General features: G+C 35.7%; 1 protein-coding gene across 2 annotated transcripts in view; it reads right to left on the bottom strand.

The window, feature by feature from the left end:
• Positions 1-22,276, bottom strand: part of Cep112 (centrosomal protein 112) — a 448,365-nt gene that overhangs the window by 217,927 nt on the left and 208,162 nt on the right. For both annotated transcript variants that reach the window (XM_026406648.2, XM_077800819.1), the window contains one exon: positions 12,738-12,920. In XM_026406648.2, coding sequence (XP_026262433.2) covers positions 12,738-12,920 — 183 coding nt within the window. The remainder of the gene's footprint in view (positions 1-12,737; positions 12,921-22,276) is intronic.

Raw genomic sequence — 22,276 nt, 5'->3', positions numbered from 1 at the left:
ATGAGGATGCCCATAATTTACATCCATGATGGGGTTCAGGGGAGAGGGTTCATGGGCTGTAAGTTGGAAAGATATGGGTTCAAATCCTAGCCTTTTGCTGAGAGCTGCACAGCTTGTGTCTGCCTCCCTGTCTGTGGGAACTGAGATAGTGTCCATCCTCTTCCAGAGAACACAGGAAGTTTGTCAAATAATATGTGCTCAATTTCCTTTCTCAAACCAGATGATACAAAGAAAAAATAAAATTGGTTCATTTCTAATTGAAAATTTTTATATTTCTATATACAAAAAATACTTTAATGTACTTTAATGAAAATGCTATTGTTTCCAAAGTGGGTGTTGAAATTTCCCACTTTTCCAAGACCAAGGGCTCATAAGTACCACTCCTCATGTTGGACTTTGACATGGCCATGGCTCATTGAACTCTGCAGCATACACCTATTGCTATCTGACAGCTAACTCAATCCTGCAAGGACACCCTTGGAGGCAGATTAGCAGATGGAGTATCAGGGTTGGAACTGTGCAGGCCTGCAACCTGACCCTGAAGAAGCTGACCAGCCATCTTTTCACCTGCCCCCAGGCATTCTATGAGGATAGGAGTATCTGGGTTTGTTTCCCTAAGGCAGGCTTGTCTCCTTGAGGTCTTTAGTTGATTACAGTTTGGGCCTTACAAACTCTAGGCATAACTGCAAAGCAAATAAAGCTTCCTTTGAACATCTTTCTACCTTCTTATTTGCACTCTCCAAACCCCTCCCTTTTTTTATCGCCACTCACCTCCACATGTCCAAAGTTCTTCACTCAAACTCCCACAGGAAGACATCTTTCTACAACATTCCTCTTCCTTCTCCTTTTATTTTCTTTCCATCCATCAAAATTCCCACTTCTCTAGAGTAATGGATTTCAACTTGATGGGCATAGTATAATCATAAACAATTTCATAAAATAGTATCTAGATATTTTTTCTTCCTCAGCTCAATGTTGCTCATTGCTCATGTTGCTCATAAAATCATTCCTTTTATGAAGACTTCCCTAGTTCCCTCAGACACACACAGTGTTCTAAGCCTGGGGGTATGGGACAGATGAGCAGTTAACAGCAACCATTTCATGTGTAATGTTCTTTTCCACTTGCTAAATTGCCTGGAAAGACCCTTCTGGGGAGGGCTTCCACAAGCTTGTGGCCTCCTCTTCACCTGTCAGCTGATACTAGATATATTCTCCCTCTAAGCTTAAAGGATCCTCATACTCTTGGCTCATAGGCTCAGAAAAGCCCTGTTTCCTTTTCCTCCTAGAACTGAGTTTGTACCTTACTGGGTGATCCTGACTAGCAATCCTACTTTTTTAGGTAAGATGTAAAACCCTTCTCAGTACCCAAGTTTGGCAGAACTCTCCAGATCTGAAACCTTACTGTTTTCTGGAGCAACAGTGAGACTGGAGATGCTGAGCTGGGCATTCCGTGGGTCCTTCCCACATTACTAACATGCCCACCTGTAAATCATGCCTGACTTGGCCACTAATGGCCCCGTTTGCTTCATTCATCTGAGTCTCATATTTGAACCTCTTTCATGGACTCCCTGAACTCAAAGTTCATGTCCACATGCAGGATTCTATGAGGAAGGGTCAGTTTTCATAGATTATTCACCCAGTGCAGTGGTCTGCTTCTGTTTAAAGAAACAATAAACTAACATTGATAGGGATATTTTTAAAATTTGCCCAGATCAAATTCTCAGACCAATGTAGGAGTTTGGAACTATTGTTTTGAATTTTTCTCCTGCCTCCTGAAATACCACTTCCTCTTGGTTCTGTTCATCTCTCTCTTGACTCCTTTTCTCAGTGTTCATGTCCACCTTCCCTTTAAGCAGTGAGTGTCTCCTATTCTCATTCTCTCCCCCTCCATGTGAGAGAGATCTTGCCTTCACATAGGTATACCGTATATTCCATGCTTGTGATTCTATGTCTTGATTTCCAATGGGGATGGAGAAGATTCGTTTGATTCCTAGTGCCATAGTCACACTTATTTAAATAGATTCAACACCTAAATGTCTTGGGGCATGTCAAACCATAGCTCTGGGTCTCTTCTCTTCCTCACTGCCACATCAATTTCCTCCACTGCTTCTGTCTTAGCTAATCCCTCATTACCTCTTACTAAGACCACTCCAACTGGTTACCCAGCCTACGATTGCACTGCCATAGTGAGGCCAGGGCCTGGCACAGAGTAGGCACTCAAGACATCTTAATGGCATAAATTAATCAAGTTGAAAGTTGAAGTCAAGAAAATTCCACATACATAATTCTTCCCAATGTTCAGATAGGAAAACTTAAATGGAGATAAATTTGATTTTATAAATCTGATTTATATATCATCTGAAGAGTCATAACTATAAAATTTTAAGCCACAGAGTTCCATTTTTCAATATCATTATGGAATAGTGAGATTTCAGAGCAATCAGGTTAATGATAATTTCCACGAGAAGATCTATTCTACTACTTTTACTTCTGAGTTGAATGCTGTTGTTTTAAGAAGCACCAACATTCTGGCGATAGCAATTTTTTATTGCATATCACTAGAAGTAGTTGCAGAGATGAAAGTCCAAAAGTATATTTCCATGTTTTCTCCAAAGCCTGAAACACTATTTGCATAGTCCAGTTGCTTTAATAGGAGAGCTAACAACACACTGTGTCTCTAGAATTCATGGCTTTTGCATGGTAACCGCTCTAACAGTAATTTTGGAATAACTGAGAGACAAAAAGTTTTCAACCCTCACATTTCACTTCTTATGCTATACATGGTAATATCATTCTTTCTGGGGCTATTATATAACTTGTCCACAAGTGAAGATAACATTTACACTTCAAACATTTGGATTTTCAAGAAATATTTGTGACATATGCATTTTGCACATTAAATAATATCTTTGCAAAAACAAAATAAATCAGATCATTAAAAGTATTGTTTAAAGGAATAAACAAACTAATCATCAATCTCATTTTAACCTTAGAAAAAACATGCAACTTCCAAGTCTTTCTATTGGAAAAGTACCTTGTCTTTAGACACTGAGCCTGCCAGAGTATTGGTTCCCCCTGTTCACTAAAAGCTCCTCTGCATCACAGAGTCACTGTATCAGTGGGAGGGACACACACACCCTTAGAGACTACAGCTATGGTGTAACTGTCCCCTCAAACAAGAAAAGAGACTCTGGTTTAGGCCACATAGTGCAGTCAACCTAATTCTCTAAGGGCACCATCAACTCATTTAGATATCACTAATATAGGCCTTGATTGCATGCTTAATCAAGAACAAATCCAAATGGACTGGGCAAATAATATATTTTCAAACTCCAGAAATCTAACTTTATATTGTTTGCTTGTGATTTCTTGTGATCTTTCACAACCTTTTAGGACACAAATATCCAGAAGCACTGGAGGAGTCAGGAGATAATTTAAAATTATAATTATTAAAACAAGTGAAATAATTTTTTCATTAAATTTTAATATTGGTTTCAACTCAACAACTTATCTCAAGTTTCACATTAACCCACCAATTTTGATACTTTGGGTCTCAATTAGGCCAATTATCATTATCTGAAAATTTCCACTTAAGGACAATATTTTTCAAATATTTTCTGCATACAAATATTAAAGGCCATTATTTTTGTGTAATGCCTTGCACCCCTCTTCAAACAGGAGTTTAAGGTCTCCCTAACATCAATTTCTGTCATTTTTGTCATGAAAAATGCTCAGGTATTAAATATCATTTAAATCATGCAACTAGGCATGATTCCAATTAGTCCTGAATGGAAGACAAAATGACAGCTTAATAAGCTTCAATTTGCTAGCTCTTTGAACATTCAATGATATCATCATTTTGCCAATCATTTCTTGCACTCTGGCTTCAACCTTTCTGTCACAAAAAAAATTACCTCAAATATGTAAATGAAGGCATCATCGATGTCTCCTACAGAACATACTGGGTTGGAAATCCAAAAATGGATTTTCCAAGACATCTAGGGAGAAGAGTTATTCATCCAGTATTTCCTCAGTGGTAGTTTCTGCCCACTGGGGCAGCAGGGTGAAAAGGACAAGAAGGAAGGACAATATGCAAGAAATAACTAATGGCATTTTTCCCTATTATTATTTTTACTATTATTATATTTCCCTATTATCCAACATGCTGTATGTCATGTCCACTGACATGATTGTACTGGACACGGTATGCAGCATGTAGAGTAATGATTTATGCTGGAGCATATATTTTTAAAAAAATTATCTTATATTTTTAATTTTGACCAAAATGCCTCTAGAATTAAGTCAAAATTACTTCAACATAAGTTGTTTTTAAGGAGTCTAAAAGAAACACACTAATTATTCCTTGTATTTTTCATGGAAAAAAGTGTCTAGATAATTTATTAAACCACCTTGACCATATTTCTAATAGTCATATTTCTATTGACTAGCTTTTGTCACATATAAAATTCTAACTTAGATTTCTTTAGGAAAAAAATATGAACACAGAACTCTGAGATTTAAAAATTCATTCCATAAAATAAATGGGATATGTAACATTCCAAATTGATATATGGATTTAACATACATCTACCTATAGTAAACCATTTATAACAAACCATATATCACCAGTTTTCAAATGCAAATTCTTATATAATTTTTATAAAGATTAGTATATCACATTGACCTAAATCTTATTGAGTCTTACTGTGGACATTCCTTTTTATTTCAGTAAAATATGAAAACCAGAAATTAAGCTACTTTAAAAATACATTTATTTTTCCATTTTATAAACTCTAAAAGTTGGGAAAATATATATTCCAAAGAAAATATTAAGAAATGCACATCTCTTTATACTTAAATTTATCTCAAAATAGGGAAATGAGATGGGCCTGATGGCACATTCCTGTAGATGTATGATATGATACCTTTATTTTACTTATTTATCTTTATATGGTTCTAAGGATCAAACACAGTGCCACACGCATATGAAGGAAGTGTTCTACCACTGAGCTATAACCCCAGCTGGGATCTCAAATTTGAAGACAGCCTTAGCAATTAGTAAGATTCTGCCTCAAATAAAGGGGGAGGGGGATGGGAATGTAGCTAAGTGGTAAAGCACCCCTGAATTTGATAGCACCCTTGATTTTGATCCCCAGTAGAGAGAAAGGGGCGGGGAACACACACAAACACATACACAGATGGTCACAGACTGTGGTTTTAGAGAAAGATTAAAACTACTGGCTAAAACTTGACTTGGATTTACATAGTCTGAGCTGTGAGTACTACTTCTTTAAATCTAATACTACATGGACAATCCAAAATTGGAAATATAACGGACTTATGCAGATACATAAAATTCAATGACAACATGTTCCATGAGTAAGAGGCATATGGCGCAGGAGACTTTGCCAAGAGTCCCAGCTGCACTAACTACCAGTTATATAACTTTAAAAAGTTTATTTCTGCTTTGAGTTTTCTCTTATCAATAAAATGGGTCATCCTCTGGCCCAGGTAGCAAGGTCAAAACAGTTTATAGGAAGGAAATTTCATTTTCATAAAGAGTTGAATGAGATAATGCAATAAAAGGACCTAGCAGAGAGCTCAGTACACAAAAGGCACACAATAACTATTAGTTGTTACTGTTGCCGCTGCTGCTGTTAAACATACACAAACATAAAAATTCAGTGTTGTTTATGAGGTGCTAGTTACTAAGTGGAAATAAAACAGCATTATTGCTGGGCACAGTGGTGCATGCCTGTAATCCCAGTGGCTCAGGAGGCTGAGACAGGAAAATCTCAGATCAAAGCCAGCCTTAGCAATGGTGAGGTGCTAAGCAATTCAGTGAGACCTTGTCTCTAAATAAAATACAAAATAGGGCTGAGGATGTGGCTTAGTGGTCAAGTGCCCTTGATTTCAATCCCCGGTGCCAAAAAATCCCCAGCATTATTGAATTATGACTTTGGAGCAACATCAAATATGGCAAATCACAGAAAGAAATGTAACAGCTATTGCTCAATACGGTGAACAAGGAGGAAGGAGTATCAGTGTCTCTCCTGTGCTAGGCAAAGATTCATACGTAACCCTCTTCCCTTTTTTTGGCCTGTCCAAGTCTTCCCCAAAACCTAAAACCTTTCTTGGAGGAGGCTGTGATATAAAGAAAGAGCACTGCTTTAAGATAAAGAAGTCCTGATTTGCTAGTTCTATGATCTGGAACAAGATAATATTCTTGAATTATAGGTTCTTTATCTATAAATTGAAAATGATTGGATGTAGTCCTCTCTTTAGATTCCTTAATCTGACCATATTATTTCAAGATACTTAGATAATTGATATGACTAAAACCTTCACATCTAGCAGAACAACTTTTATGCAATGATTCCTGGCTTCTTGCAATCATCCTCATTTTTACCACTGCAGACTGATCACATTATACTCTGTATCTAAAGTATCTCCAGCATTTAATTACCTCTTTCACAAGAACAATTTTAGTATTTCTAAAGAAATCCATTAAGTATAATGAGAACAAAAGACAGATTTTTTAAAAAGAAATCACTGTTAGTTGATATAAAATTGCTAATTCAAAAGGAATACTTTACATGTTATTATTTGGGAGGTTTGTCTTTAAAGGAATATTCTTTAGCTAAAAGTGGACCACATACCATAGAATGTGGTTTCCATGGTAACTACCACATTTAAAAACTGTGCACAGGGCTACAGATACACTGTATAATACTTCTACAAATGGTTCCTTCTTACAGGAATAAATTTTCTTTTCCAGCCTATATTTTTGTTTTAAACTTAATTTTTTCCATGATGAGGACCAAGGTGACTTATTTGTAATACCTTAATTATAGGCATATTTGCTACTTTTGTGTTTGTAAAATGAAAGTACTTACAGAATTTTTAGAATTATAATAGAAAAAGAAGCTGGTGACCTACAAAGAACATAAGCTTTACTTGAAATGGCACTTTCTTATATTTTTTTCTGATTAAGCACATAAGAAACAACATTTGTATAAATATTAACTTATATGACAATTCATAAGTAAAATAAGCATATTATAAAATCCATATGTAATACTATGAAATGCACCACTCCTGGATACTAATAAATTAAATCTTCCCTTCAGTGTATCTATGCCAAAATATGAGAAGAATTTTTGTCCTTCTCTATTTGATAAATTCTATCTGACCTATGATTTGGTGTCAGAAAAAACAGTATTTCCCCCATAGGCTTTTTAAAATGGTCTCATTAGGAGAATCTCTATTTGTGTTTTAAAAGTATATAGAAAATTCTTGGGCTGCCTTAAATACAGCAGTTAAATAACAATATACAAACTTCACCTAGGGGCTGGGGTTGTGGCTCAGTGGTAGACTGCTAGCCTAGCATGTGTGAGGCACTGGGTACGATCCTCAGCACCACATATAGATAAATGAATAAAATAAAGGTCCATCAATATCTAAAAAAAAATTCTTAAAAAACTTCATCTAAAGAAAATACATAGAAAATTGTAATGTGTGGTTTTATCAGGAATCTGTTCCCAAAGTCTTTTCTTTCAGCAAAATAAATGTAAAGAATTAAAAAGTTTTTCCTACCAACTTTCTAATGACTGAAAATTAAATGTGGTCCACTGCAGTAAACCCCCTTAATACTTAAAATACACTCACTTCCACTCCACTTTCTCTCTAATACAAATAACTGGGTAAGTCAGGGATAAGTATCAAAGTTTGGTGTGTACACAGCTGGAGCACCAGGCAAACACCCTGATGAAACTGTGCGTCAACAGGGAGAAAAGGGAAACAAAAAGCAGGGTTGCCAGGGTTAGCAGTGAGAGCCCCACAGGTTGGGGGAAAATATAGCTCCCATAGTTGAGCTTTTCCCAGCAATCACATCAGTTTGACCCTAAGAAAGAAAAAATCATTACTACCTCAGAACAAGAGAAATTACAGTAATAAATAAATATTGTTGATGAAATAGTATTTTGATTAGGCAGGTAAGGTTTGTGAGCCATTTTAAGGTATAAAAATATTTTATTTCTGGAATGAATTATCATTTGATTTTTAAAATTTCCTATTATAGTTTTTCATAACATAAATTCAGAGGACAAGAGAATCTGATATAAGAGAGTAACACACTTGAAAATTAATTTAGGGCATTGCCTTCTAAACTATTTCTAATCTCAGCCATGTTTCTAATTTTTAAAGATAATGTGTAAGGTTTCAAGAATGGTTATAAAATGATCATACCAGAATTTGGTAAGCCTGTGACTTAAAATGTACTTTCTTAGGATTTATAATATCTAAAAATTATCTCTTTCAAAGCAGCTTTGTTTTTTGAGAATAATTGTAGTCTCAATAAATTGAGTGAAAGTCTGGCCCATTAATAGAAAATTTGTTTATTACATTTTATAAAATTAAAGAATTTAAAGTTTTCCAAACAGAGTTATTTGTGAATGTTTTAATATGCAAAGAATATCATCATTTATTGGTCAATGTCGTTCATATTTAGACCCGTTCCATAAATTTCTCTCAGAGCTGAGAGCTAGGGGCAAAGTTAAGATATCTTTCATTGCATAAACAGAATCACAAAAGTCATCATGTTTCCTTCTTTGCTGTGGCTTCTAGGCAAGTTCCAAGGTAAAAATGACATTTAACTGTAGTATTTTTAAAGTATAAATTTTATAATGTGGCTATATATCATATACTACTTAATTATTAGTTTCTATTATATTTAAGTATATGTTTATTATAAAATACTGCATTAAATCCCTTTTAAAAGAAGTAGGCATCTAAAGAAATTAAAATCAAATACTCTCAAGAGAAAAATACTATTGAGCTCAAAGACCATGTACATAGGAAGGTATACCATTGATGTTCAGACCATACAAACTTTAAATTTGTCCTTTTAGTAACCTTGGAAGAATGACAGCTGTGTTTAATCACCTCAATAAATATACACACAACAGGTTTATAAATGGAGACTTATGCCTCATGCCCATATTTTCAAATTCATGGAAAGTATGGTAATATCATTAAAACCTAATTTTTAAAAATCTTCAGAAAAACTCTTTAAGTAGAGGAGACTACAAATTCCACATTTTAGAATCAGTGATAAATTCAGCCTCTCAATACAAAATCAATATAGTAAAATCAAGATGATTTGTCCACTTACTATGCAAAAATTACTGAATCATAATTAGAATCACGATTTTCAGCTTAAGAAATCAAAGGCATTTAGATACCGATGTTATACAAGAACCCTAGAACAAGTGCTATATTCAATGTACTTTTAGATATGGCTGATAACCTTCTCCAAGAATGCCATATTCAATTTAAGAGATACCAAAGGTTGTTCACAACAGCTGTTGGTTACCCTGACTTCTTGATCTTTCTGTACTACAACAGGTCACATAGCCATCTTAGAAGTGACATCACTTCTGGGGCGGATCACAAAGGTTCTATGTAATAGTCATAGAGTATTCATACATACCACTCACATGGGTAACAGACATAAAAGAGCAAGCAATCTCTAAATGGCTCAGGGTCTGAAAAAGACAACTAAGGGATCAAGGACCCTATGTTGTATTTTTCTTCAAATTCAACAAGATAAAATGTAGACATTCTATCATTATAGCACAGCACAAAGGCAAAACAAGAATTACATACAGAATTGACACATCAAAAGAAGCTGATATTTACAAATTTTCTTCATATTAAAACTGTGATTAAATCAATGAAATCATTCTCCAAAATAATTTCAATAAGAGGGTCCTAGTAAATGAGAAATATTTAACAATGAGGTTTAAATTTTTATGTCTTCATTTCTATTGATCTGGTGTATTTTCTTAAATAATCATGAACATCTATATGAGGGTAATAACATTTAATGTACATTTTAGCAAATGGGATTATCATGACACAATATATCCTGCCATTGAAAATCAAAGTAGTGTGATGAAAATATAATATACAGGATAATCAGTTAACTATACCAAATGAAATGAGGAAAAATGTTTAACTGTCCTGAGATGCATTACTGTATCTTATCATTATTCTATAAAATAGCAATTATTAGAATAAATAACCTAATAATTGTAAAACATATTCACCAAAAGGGAATTCCCAGTTGGTATGATTTACCTTAATGCAGGTTAATATATAATAATGACTTTCATATTGGCATATAATTATATCACATATTTGGAAGAAGCCAAAATAAATTTTTAGGGTATCACCCTTGCTTAAGAATCTGATGGAAGAGAAGCTCCAAACAAAGCCATAGTATCCAAACAGATGTTGTACTCGTCCTCTTGTGGTTAAGTATTTCAAATAACCCTTTTTACAAAATGGCCTCCAAACTGGAACAGTCAAACATTAACTGAAAATCAAATCTCTCTGGAACTAAAATTAAAAAAATCATGCAATCTAATATTTATGTTGTGTGTGTTTATTCTGCATAAAAAAACACAGTGAATTTAAAAATATCTTCTGATTTTTTTTTAAAAAAAGTCCATTTTGGGTTTTTTGTTTCGTTTTGTTTTGTTTTGCAATCTGTGAATGGAATTAGATTCCTAAATTACACAATAAACTATTAGACCACAATAATGAAGAGCTATAGTTTGAAAATTCAGGGCTTACCTGAAAAAAACTTTGAATTAATGACCTCAATGGATAACAAAAGATATACAGAAATTATTAGCATTTTGGTATACATGCTAAAATTTATAAAATATAACATTGATGAAAGTTATAAAAACTATTTTCTAAAAACAACTAAGTACAAAACACACAAAATTATTTTCATTTTGGCCAAGAATGCATTTATCCTAAGTTTCCATTGCTTACTAGAATTCCCATGACAGCAATTCTAATTAGTAAAACGTTCCAAGAAAGACACAAAATATGAGAAATATTCTAAACTACAACATTTGAAGAGGTCATATAGCCCTTTAATATTTCTGTGTGAAGAAATTCAATTAATAACCAAATTATACAATCCCTGTGGCTTAATTATACATAGTAATTCTAAAATTTCCCTTTTGTTATGATTGGATGAACCGCACCCTACATGGCAGATCGGGCACATACAAAATCACAAAGATTCCCTCTAAATTCGGCCTCCACTTGTGTCGGCTTTCCACCAAGCACCAAAATGGTAGGAAGTTATGTAAATTAATGTATTTTATTGTATCCATTATTGGATTTTAGTATGCAAACAGATCCTTTACTGATTCAGACCCCATATTCCTTTCGTTATAATGGCAAGACAATGGTAGGGTTTAACATCGTGTCTGAAGGAGGATACAAGTTTGAAAATATTCTAAATAAATTGTATGGCAAAAATGAAAAGTCCAGAATATTTTTTTTAAAAGGCTCTAATGAGGTTGATGGCAAAAGTATAATGTGTGTTGAGTTAATAGGAACCATATGACTATCCTAGTACCATAGCTACTACAATAACTACCTTTAGATTAGCATGCCACCATAAAACAAACTAAAAATAATTTTTCTACAAATGTATATTATCAGCCAAAAACCTATGTTGAGCATATTTATATTGCACCAGTTATTCTCTGAAAGTAAAAACAACCCAAGGTCAAATAAAAAATAACCAATAACTCCCACTCTTTGCCTTACTGCTACCGCTCTCCACTCAAAAAATTAGCATCTTATTTAATTAGCAGTATTTTTATGCTTAGATAATTACAGACTTGTTAAAACATATACCATAACAGAAGAGTCATTTTTTTGTTTGAAAATTATATTATTTTGGGAGGAAGGACAAATAGGGGGAAAAGCTTATCTGTGGTGTGGTTAGTATGATTAGATTTCAATGGGAAAAGAGGTATTTAGACCTAGTATATGATATGGTCTTATTAGAAAAGAAAATTATCTTTTTATTGTTGTCAATTGCTCTTGAATTTTCCTTTAATAAAATTTCACAGCAATCTCCTCAAGAGGATACATTAAAGGCCCTTGATTATATATACCCTAAAGAATGTATTGTACCACAAAGATACATACCCAATAAGATTTTTTTTCATCTGAAATTTATAAAGATAATTTTCCATGCTGACAGTGCACATTTCATCCATAAGTTTGAAGAGTCAAATGCTACCACAGCTGGGGGTTATTCTGCCAAATGGCTTCCAACAGGGACTACAGAGATGGAGGCTAGAAGGCATGTGTATGTGCATGCAGGAAAAAGCAACAGACCTGATGGGAAATAGCCCTTCTCTGGAGTCATTTTATCAATTACCATCTGAGTGATCTAATCAAATAGGCTCATGGAAAAAAAAAAAAAGCAATACTAGGGAGGAAAAGCAAATATGAAAACAGCTGCTTTGATTACCTACAGAGATTAAAACAAAAAGCAAGGAGTGAGGCTGATATATTTCTTAGGGATTTTCTAAGGCTGAGGGGAGGGGTAAGGGGTAGATACCTTTAAAAAAAACCCATCATGAAAGGAGCTGAGACAAGATTATAAGAAAGGGGCCAAGTTATAGCGCGCCATGGGATTTTTAATCTGGCTACCTGTGGTTTCTGTAGTTAAAGCCTTATTCATCCCCCAAACGGGGAGGTGGGGGAAGAGAAAACAAAACAAAAAAAAAATCACATTTATATGTCAGTTTTGCAAATGATCAAACAGCGTGCATCAACAAGAATAAGAAGAAAACATTAAACGCTGATGACTTTTTAAAAAGATACCCGTTTTATCAAATATTATTGGTAATTACCTGCGCATCTCGTTTCTTGAACTCTTGAATTTGATTTTCGTGCTCCATGTTGGCAGCGCGAAGCTGTTTCTCCAGGTTTTCAATTTCCCGTTCATGGTCTCGGACTAGGCTACCCTTCTCCGCGTTATGCTGCTGTAATAGGTGCGTCTTCTCCTGTTCATGCTCCAGCTTCAGCTCTACTATCTGATTGGACAATGAGGAGGACAGTTCATCAACAGAACATCCTTGTCGTCATGACAACTCATGGACAGCTTAATTTTTCTCTAATTTGTCCAAGTTGAAAATTTTATTTTTGCGTCATTATTACCTCACCCTTGAAATACCCTCATTTGGTGTGTGTGGAGGGGATTTTATCCAAACCTCCTAATATTCAAGACTATTGGGCATATTCAAGAAATCCTTTTGCAATCTGTTGACATGAATATCTGAACATTGAAAAAAAATTATGTCGAAAGCTAGGTATTTCCTTCCCAAGATTCCAGTATTACTGATCAGCTATGGTTGTAAATGGTTAATAGTCAGTACGCTTTGCTTTTTGCTTAAATACACAGATGTAAAAAGCAGCAATTAAATCGATCAGTTTTCTTTATGATTTTCAAATAAAAGATCTGAGCTAAATACGCATCTGGATTATTGTATATACAGTTGTCTTTTTAAAAATAAAATGATAAATTTCGAAGCTCTATTATCTCGTTGTCAGCCACGGTATAGCACTATAAACATACGTTATGTCTTCCAGAAGAGCACCTGCTGTGCTGCAAGCTTGCCCCATGATTTCATAAAAAGCATTCTATTCTCAAGATCCTTTCCCAGTCCACTCCACACTGGAGACTGTGACCTTGGCCAGTCTTAGCCTCTCCCTGCTAGACTGAATGGCAGCCCGAGACCAAGGGCCTGGTTGCCGCAGCTTTGATATTAATCCTCCCAGACTGTGCACAATGGCACCCTACCTGGCCTGCAAACTATAGCCAGCCAGGCTGTCTTTGAAGCAGGTGATGAATAGGGGACTGCAGGAAGCCAGCTTCCCCAGTGAACTCCAGGCCACACAGCTGCTAAGAACAGTCACTTGGATTTTTCTTCAGTTTTGGTGGATTTCAGGGGGAAAAACTGCTGTTATCTAGAATATGTTGTGTTATTTTCAGCGTGAGAATCCATCTTCAAAAAAGCTAACAGTAGGAGCCTGCTCCAAATCGATCTTGTTCCCTGCAATGAATCACCAGACTACCTTATCTTAAAGCTATAGCATTCATTTCTCCAGGCATGCACACTGCACTAAATATCAGAAGTTATTTTCTTTTGAAATTTGAAATTCTCATCTCCTAATTGCAAATTAAGAATCAAAACACAAATTAAATGTGCTTTAAAACAGGTTTCTAAATGTTTTATTATTGTTACTTAGAGAGTTGGAAAATTAACAATAGATTTCTAACCATTCATAATTGTATTACACTATTTAGAAGAATGCTAACTCTTGAACATGTACACTTATCAGAACAAAATAATGTACAAATAATATGGGAAAAAAGTATTTTTCATCTGAGACCAAAGGTGTTTTATAGTGAATTTGTTTAAAATTCAGGTTTTCCTCCCATATTACTCTATTGGCAATATAAGAAAAATATTGTATAAAAATGTTCTACTAGCACATACTATGCCAAGTAGTACAGTTTTCTTTGATTATTTACAATACATGTGTATGATTTATTCTTTGAGTCATACAACTAATATTAACTATAACAATAATCCCAACAGAAGACAAATTAAAATGGTATTGTTATTACAGCACTTTTTCAGGCAGCCGAGGCTCTAAATTATTGAGTTGAAAAATTTTTAGTTCTTGGACACATATTTCCACTCAGTGTTATACTATCAAGTGTCATTATAATAAAATCACAAACTTTAGTCAAAATCACTTGCATATGTAACACTGAAAGAAAGTAGGAGGGGGAAGTTATGCTGAAATCTTCAGAAGTCTCAAAAAATGGGAGAATGACTATGACTCAAAATTGAAAAAAGCAAAATATTTTACAAGTATCCAAATGACATATAATTAGAGCCATAAAATTTCAGAATTCCCCCAAAGACACATGATCAGAACTAGATGTATAATCATTATAATGATGCTGTATCATTTTTGGATCTAGTAATAATATACTTTCACAGTACCATTTTAATTTGAATAACCTGATGTTCTTATTGATTGACCAATGATCCTGCCCATGTTCAAACATGTTTATTCATTTTATTAAAAAAACTAGAAAAAAATGAAATTGGTATAACAAAATTTAAACTCTAAAGATAAATGTTCCTAAGTTATTACTGGTTTGTTACTTTGCCAGGGCCTGTTGCCCAGTGATTCTTCTTAATGAATAAATCTCAAGGTTGTTGAGCCTTTTAAGTGAAATAGTTGAGGTTTATCTGCTTAGTCCAACACTGCTTAGCTAACTCCTATTTCTTATGAGCCCTTTCTGGTCTCAGCCTAGGTTTCCTTGTTGTCAACTTAGAGGTGTGTTTTCTAGATAACTGGTAGGGTCAAGGGAAAATCCCTAATATTCTGGGGCTATATTGATGATGGTATTCATAACCACTAAGACAATCACTGAAGTGGATCTGTGCTAAAAATCTAAGTTTTACTGGTCCCTGTCCTCTTCCAAGTAAGCAAATGTTAAAAGAGTCCTTCAGACCTTCCAGCTTGGTCCCTTACTTGAAGGTACATTTTGGAAGTAAAAAGAAGTAGTGTATCTTCTTTACCTTGAACTACTACATACTTTGGGTGAACCAAGAGTAACGTCTAATAGAATTATTGGCAACTCCAATACATTCTGAATCTGAAATTCAAGAGTGAAGGTTTGAAGTTCTGAGTCCTTGAGAGCACAGTCTTCCACCACAGATTAGAATCATTTTACAGCTGTTGATGTCCTCATTCCAACAGATGTTTCATGTAAGTGCCCAAGAACAGGACCACATTCCAGGTGCTCAGGAAGACAAAGATGCAGCTAAGAGATTACCAAGTCTCTGGGAGTCTTGGAATCTACATTTTAAGACCTGCTAACAGTTTTATAGTGAATATACTGCCAGCAAATATGGCTAGAATATTTTTAAATAATTTCTTGACCATAAATTTCAATTCAAAATGCGATAGATAAGGAAATAAAAAGAAGATTCTTACATCACTTGGTAAGACAACTTATTTTATCCCCATGCCCCAGAAATAGAACTGATGACTTGAGATAATTCTGAGAAATATTTCTGGTTACCCTGATTTTAAACAGAAATGGACTGAAGATGGAACACTCACATTTCCTTCTTCTGCCTAGATGGGGAATAAGAAGGGGAACTGTACAGAGTGAAAATGGCTATAGGCCAGAGATGAATAAAACCGAGAAAGAAAAAAACTGGGGCTGATTCTGACGAAACACATGCTTTAGAGTTCCCATCATAAAAAGAGAAACCACCCTCTAACAAACATAGCAAACTCTGGAATAGAGCATTAGTAAATTGTTAAAAGACAGGGGATATATCAGTTTCTCTAACAAAGGTTGCTTAGAACTTTCATTAATATGTCAAATAAGCTCTGACTCTCCATCCCTATCTGAGTCTCAAACTACAGAAAAGTAAAAGCAACAAAATATTTATGTTCTCACACTAAAACTCAGAGAAAGACAACCAGGCTGAAAATAAAGGCAGAAAATCGGTCAAAGAGAATTCATGCATATTATACTAGAATTTAGAAAAAGCTTATAGGTTTCGACAAAGCTTGCCCACTTCATGCCCAAGTAAGATGAGGGGAAAACATGTTTGGACATCTATAAAAACACTACATTGTGTGTGTGCGTGGGAGGTGGTGAGGTGGGGGTGGACTTAATAAGAAAGAGGGAAAAAAAGAAAAGATGAAGAAACCAAGGAAGGCCCATCACTCTGGAGGGAGAAAAAAAGTACACCTTTAAAAGAAGAGCCAGTTATAGGAGAGCTCGATGAAACATGAATGTAATGAAAAGAACTCAAAGAAGATAAAACAACAGAATTAGCTAAGGATCAAGATAACTCGGTCACAAAATCAATTCTAAATTAAAACAATAATGAGTTAAAAATAATGGCTAAAGGGCTGGGCTGCTGCTCAGTGGTAGAGTGCTTGCCTCACAGGTGTGAGGCACTGGGTTCGATCCACAGCACCACGTAAAAATAAATACACAAAAAGATATTGTGTCCATTTACAACTAAAAAGAATTAAATAAAATAATGGCTAAAGACTGAATCACTGACATAGACAAAAGGCCTGAGGAAATCGTAGTAAAGGCCCAGGAAAGAAACAAAGAGAGGAAAGAGAATGAAAATCTGCATGCATACAGATGTGCTATCAGGAAACTTTCACAAAATGAATGAAGAACAGAATGTGTGTATCAAAAATTCACACTATATACCAAGAGAAATTAATTATGATTCAGGAAAATAATGGCTCAAGAAGATTATAACTAAGTTCAAACATGGAAAAACTCAGAAAACCTAAGACAGTCTTGAAAAAAGTAATAATTGAGGATAAGATTCATTTAAACAAGAGATGACTAGAAAAGTGGAGCTGAAAACAATGCGTAGTACCAAAAGACAATGGGACAATATGTACAAAGCTTCAGGGAAACAAAGGATGAATAAGGAAGTTTATGCCCAGTCAAGTTATCCTTTACAGCTAAAAGAACACAAATGATTCTCCAGCAAGAAAAAATGCAATGAATACAACTATAAGCTCTTCTCAGAAAAGTCACTCAGTGATGAAATCTCAGTAGTCAGTAGATGGGTCCAAATAAAGAACTTGGATATGAGTTGTGCCAAATGTCCTGGTGGTGTGAGCACATGGTAGATTAAAAAAAAAAAAAAAACTACGTCTATAGAACTGCGACAACTATAGAACAGAATACAAAGGGCACATATTTCAACAATGTACAAATAATACCATAATTTACAAAACAGAATGGTAGGGACAGGTAAGAAGTGTATGCATGTTAATTTTAGTTTTTAGTGTAGGGGGTAAATGCCTTCAAAATTAAACCATAATATTTATTCAATATACTTTTAATAAATACTTCTTAACAATCTAAGGAATCATTTCTTTAAAAAAAAAAGAAATATTTTTCTGAACCTCTTTCAGTTTCTCTTGTTTCTTCAACTAATTTCACATAATGGTCCTATTTCTAAGCATGGTCCTGTTTCTAAGAAAATTGTTTTTGTCTCTGTACTTGCATATTCTTATACTTATCAATCTCTCATGAAATTTCTGTAATATTACTAAGAATATTATTAACAATAGTCATTTTTGGAATCTAGGATTTGGGTAGAATGTTTCCTTCCTTCTTCTTTGCGTGCAGTTGCCATACCAGAGGGTATCACCTCCCTTTGGAGGAATACTTCCTCGTGGCGGTCAGGTTTGGGTCTTTAACAAGGGATATAGCCTTTCTTCCAACAAATGGGCCTGGGTTTGTGAACTGACCTAGATCTAAAAACTTGTGAAAGACCATGATTTTTCCCCTGAAGTAGAATATGATGTAAAATACACTTGCCAACTCTGGACTTGCTCTGGATGTTGTGACAGCCAACTAATATTCTCACTGGCTATCTGACTACCTTCTCCCAGAATACCAAGCTCCACTCACCCACCTCAAGTCCCTACAGGACAAGACACCTTGGTAGCCAGTTAGCCTTGTTTCAGTGACAGCAATCACTCTGGCCTTCCAGAATACAGTGAGTGCTCCACATGCTGTCTGCCTTTGTGGAACCCTACCATCCTGCTGAAAGATCCAGAGCAGCATCTCTCAATGTCAGCCCTGGAATACAGAGGATGCTTCTAGAATGCAACCACTCAGTGGTATCAGTGTCCCACTACCAGTACTATACTGAAGACAGTACTCTAGACTTTCCTAGGGGTAAGTTCTCTGGTCTACAGCACCAAAACCACCCGCATATTCTCACTTTTCTGGTACTTTTGATTCTTTCTCAATACTGCGAAGGCAGATCCAGTATCTACCTCCACCTCAGGTCAAGTGACTGGAGTGGCAGTGAAGACCACTACCTAGGGAAATCACAAACTATTGTAAGTGTGCTATACTTTTTTTAAAAAAGAGATGAGCTGCATGTAGTAGTGCTCGCCTCTATCCCCAGAGATTTGGGAGGTTGAGGCAGGAGGATCCCCAGTTTGGGGTCAGCCTCAGTAATTTAAGGAGACCCTGTCTCAAAATAAAAAAAAAAAAAAAGTACTGGGAAGAGGGCCAGTTCAATCCCCAGTAACAATCAATAAATCAATCAATATTAATAAAAGTTCAAACATTATTAATTTTATCAAAATAATATTGATCATCAGATTAAAAGTTCAAGAGACAATCTGCTTTGAAATATCAGCCATCAAATGACAGGGTTCTATCTTTCCTGGTAATACTTCAGAATCATTCTATATTATAGTGAAGTGTTCTTTGTGGAAAACTTTTGTTTCTTGGCTGTGAAATTTAGCATTACTTTGATATGGTTCATAAGACTTATGGCATTAAGATCCACACTAATAAACAGGTACATCAAGCCAAGGCATTTAATGAGACAGAGACCTAACATTATTCAGTTATGTCTCTGAGAAATTTGCATATGCAAAAGAGCACATCTGAAATGTCAAAATAAGTTCCTAACTATCTAAAGCTCCGGAAATTCAGCTCCAATGATACAAAGCCTTTTGTAAAGTTAGCAGGGTTTCACTAAGCTGATCTCATATCCTTTCAAAAAGATCTTGGAAACTTTTAATTGCAGCTATATGATGTAAAATATGCTACTAAACATTCATCACATGAGAAATAAGACTCCCTTGAAGATAACACATACTGCTCTGGATCTTTGGAGTCACAGTAAAAATACATCTTAGTATAGAAAATATTATAATATAGTCTGACTTCTGACCAACATCTTAATTGAAAAAGGCACAAAGGATAGTAAAAAGCAACCAGCATATCAAGAGTAGAAACAGAATGTGTAATCTGTGGGTGCCCACATGGCTCCAAGATTTGATACAAAGAAAAGGAGCCATCCACGAAATCTCTCAGATCAACAGATCATGTTTTCTTTATTTAAAGGTTTAACATTGCTTTGACCACTGCAACTAGAGATGGTACCAGGTGTACCAGCGTAGACTGCTTCTTCATCCTTCTTTCTCTCTAATCAACCATCAAGAGCCAGGGACCAATGGCTGCTGAAGCTCCCAAAGCTCAAGATGCACTGTGAGCCAAAGCCTGAAGGTACCAGTGATGACCACGGTGCCCAGAGAAGCATGTGCCAGAAGCAAGTGCTGCCCTAAGACCATGTTTCCCACTTAGCACTTCAAAATACCTCACATGGCACCTGGAGGTAATGAGTGAAAATAACTTCTTGGCTTCTAAAATTTTCTGAAAAATTAGCTATAATTTTCTGTTTTTATCTTCCAAATATCAGTTGAAACTCTGGAAGGCTTTGTATAATGTATACTTTTTTTTTTTAAAGGTTTAATGATAGACAATTCACGCCACACAAATTGGGAAATAATTAAAAATCCATTTTGATAGATGAAATTCAAAATGGTGGCGGGGGAAAACATGTCTTAACTTCATATTTTAACTTATGTTTGTTTCTCTAAGACACATTCAGTTCTTGATGAAATGTGCATTCATCTTAACCTAGTACATCACTGCTGTTGAATGAACATAATATTTAACAATCATCCAAGTTCGTCAGCTAATATGGAACTTCCTGACAAATAGGTCAACCACCTTATAAATCACCCCCCTCACCTAACACAGGCTTCGTAACTGTTCATCATTTTGAATGCAACAACATGGCATCCAGGAACAATCAAAACATAAAATCAGAAGTAATCAGAAGAGAGATGCTTCATTTTCCTCAACACCAAATGGACTTGTCTCCCTGCACTGGGCCTGCCCTTCCCACAGCTCCATGGCTACAGGCTTTGTTGCTAACTAAGCTGAGTCCTTCCACCTGTGGGCTGGATTCCATCCCTTCTTGCCAAATTCAGCACGTTGCTCTCACAATTCCCCATCACTCTCCATCAACATCTCATCTTCTCTGTTGGATCTCATTAACAAACATGTTTTTACTGTATCTCACTTTTTGAAAGCTTACTCCTCTAGCTACCACCCCATTTCTCTGCTCCCGTTTCCTTCAAAACCTCCTCAAAAGGGTTAATCACATCCTACTCTCTCCACCCACAGCACTTGGGTTTCTGTTCTCAAATTCTACTGACACTGGTCCTGTCAAGGTGGCCAAAGCCAACGGCCAGGTGTCAGTCCCTACCTAACTTCCCATCCTGGCAACACCTGAGACAGATGGAGCTCATCTCCTTCCTATAAAACCTACCAAAGGTGGCCCCTGGGAAGTCACACCTTCTCAGTTTTTCCTTTTTCCTCACAGGATGCTCCTTGTTAGTCTCTTTTGCTGCTTCCTCCACCTCCTTCCCATCACTAATTGCAGGTGTAACTCGACTCTCCGGGGACTTCCTTTCTTCTCAGTTTAAGTCCCAGGGTCTGCCATCAGCATTCACCTGATTGCTCAACTGGAAAACTTCTAAGTCTCTTCCTAGCTTCTACTCATTTTCACATCCATTGACAAATCTGGCCTGCAAAATATACCCCAAATCTGGTGGCTTGCTGTCACCCCATCAAACCCAGCTTAGTCCCAGCCACTGCAGTGACTTGCCTGACCACTGGAATCACCTCCAAACCAGCTTCCCTCCTGCTTCTCATCTCCACTACCATCAATGATCCACACAGCAGCCAGAATGATCTTGTTAAGATGCAAACCAGATGTTGCTTAAGTGCCCCCAAGGACTTCCCCTCACATTCAGAAAGAAACCCAGACTCACCACCACCGTCTGCAGCACTTGATACCATCCCCCTGCTTAGCCTTGGCTCCATGGCATGCCTGCTGCACTTCTCCTGACTCTGCTGGAGTGCTCTCTCCTCAACCTCAGAAGTTTTTGTGGCTTCCTCCTTTATTCTCTTCAGATCTTAGTATCACATTGCAGCAGAGTCTCCACTGGATGAACGAACCAAACTAACACCTTATATAAAACAACACCTTCTATGAAACAGCCTCTTCACTGACAAACCCTTTAGCTTTATTTTCTTTGTAGAATTACCATTACCTCACCTTATATTTTAAGAGAGACAGCTTGTTTACTGTCATCTCCTAGGCACCTGGAAGTGTTTAGCACAGAGTTGCTCTATAAACTGAGTTAGTGATTGACCAAGAAGGCATTATGTCCATTTTAATATTTTTAATATATGTTAAATATATTAAATGTATTATATTGTATGTAATATATCAATATTTTATATTCTAATGTATACTAAATGTATTTATTGTATTGTTTCCTTTATATATAAAGGGAATAATGAGTTTCCCATATTGCTATCCAAACAAATTTCAAATAAAATATCTCTGAAAGTAAACACCCATTTTATTCTACTGTTGCTGAAGAATTGCCTCATCTTTGCACCCTAATTCCCAGTCTAGGTAAA

Source organism: Urocitellus parryii, chromosome 7, assembly GCF_045843805.1.
Source record: "Urocitellus parryii isolate mUroPar1 chromosome 7, mUroPar1.hap1, whole genome shotgun sequence".
NCBI lineage: Eukaryota > Metazoa > Chordata > Mammalia > Rodentia > Sciuridae > Urocitellus > Urocitellus parryii.
The sequence above is the reverse complement of the archived record's forward strand: the minus strand, read 5'-3'. Positions and strand labels throughout refer to the sequence as shown.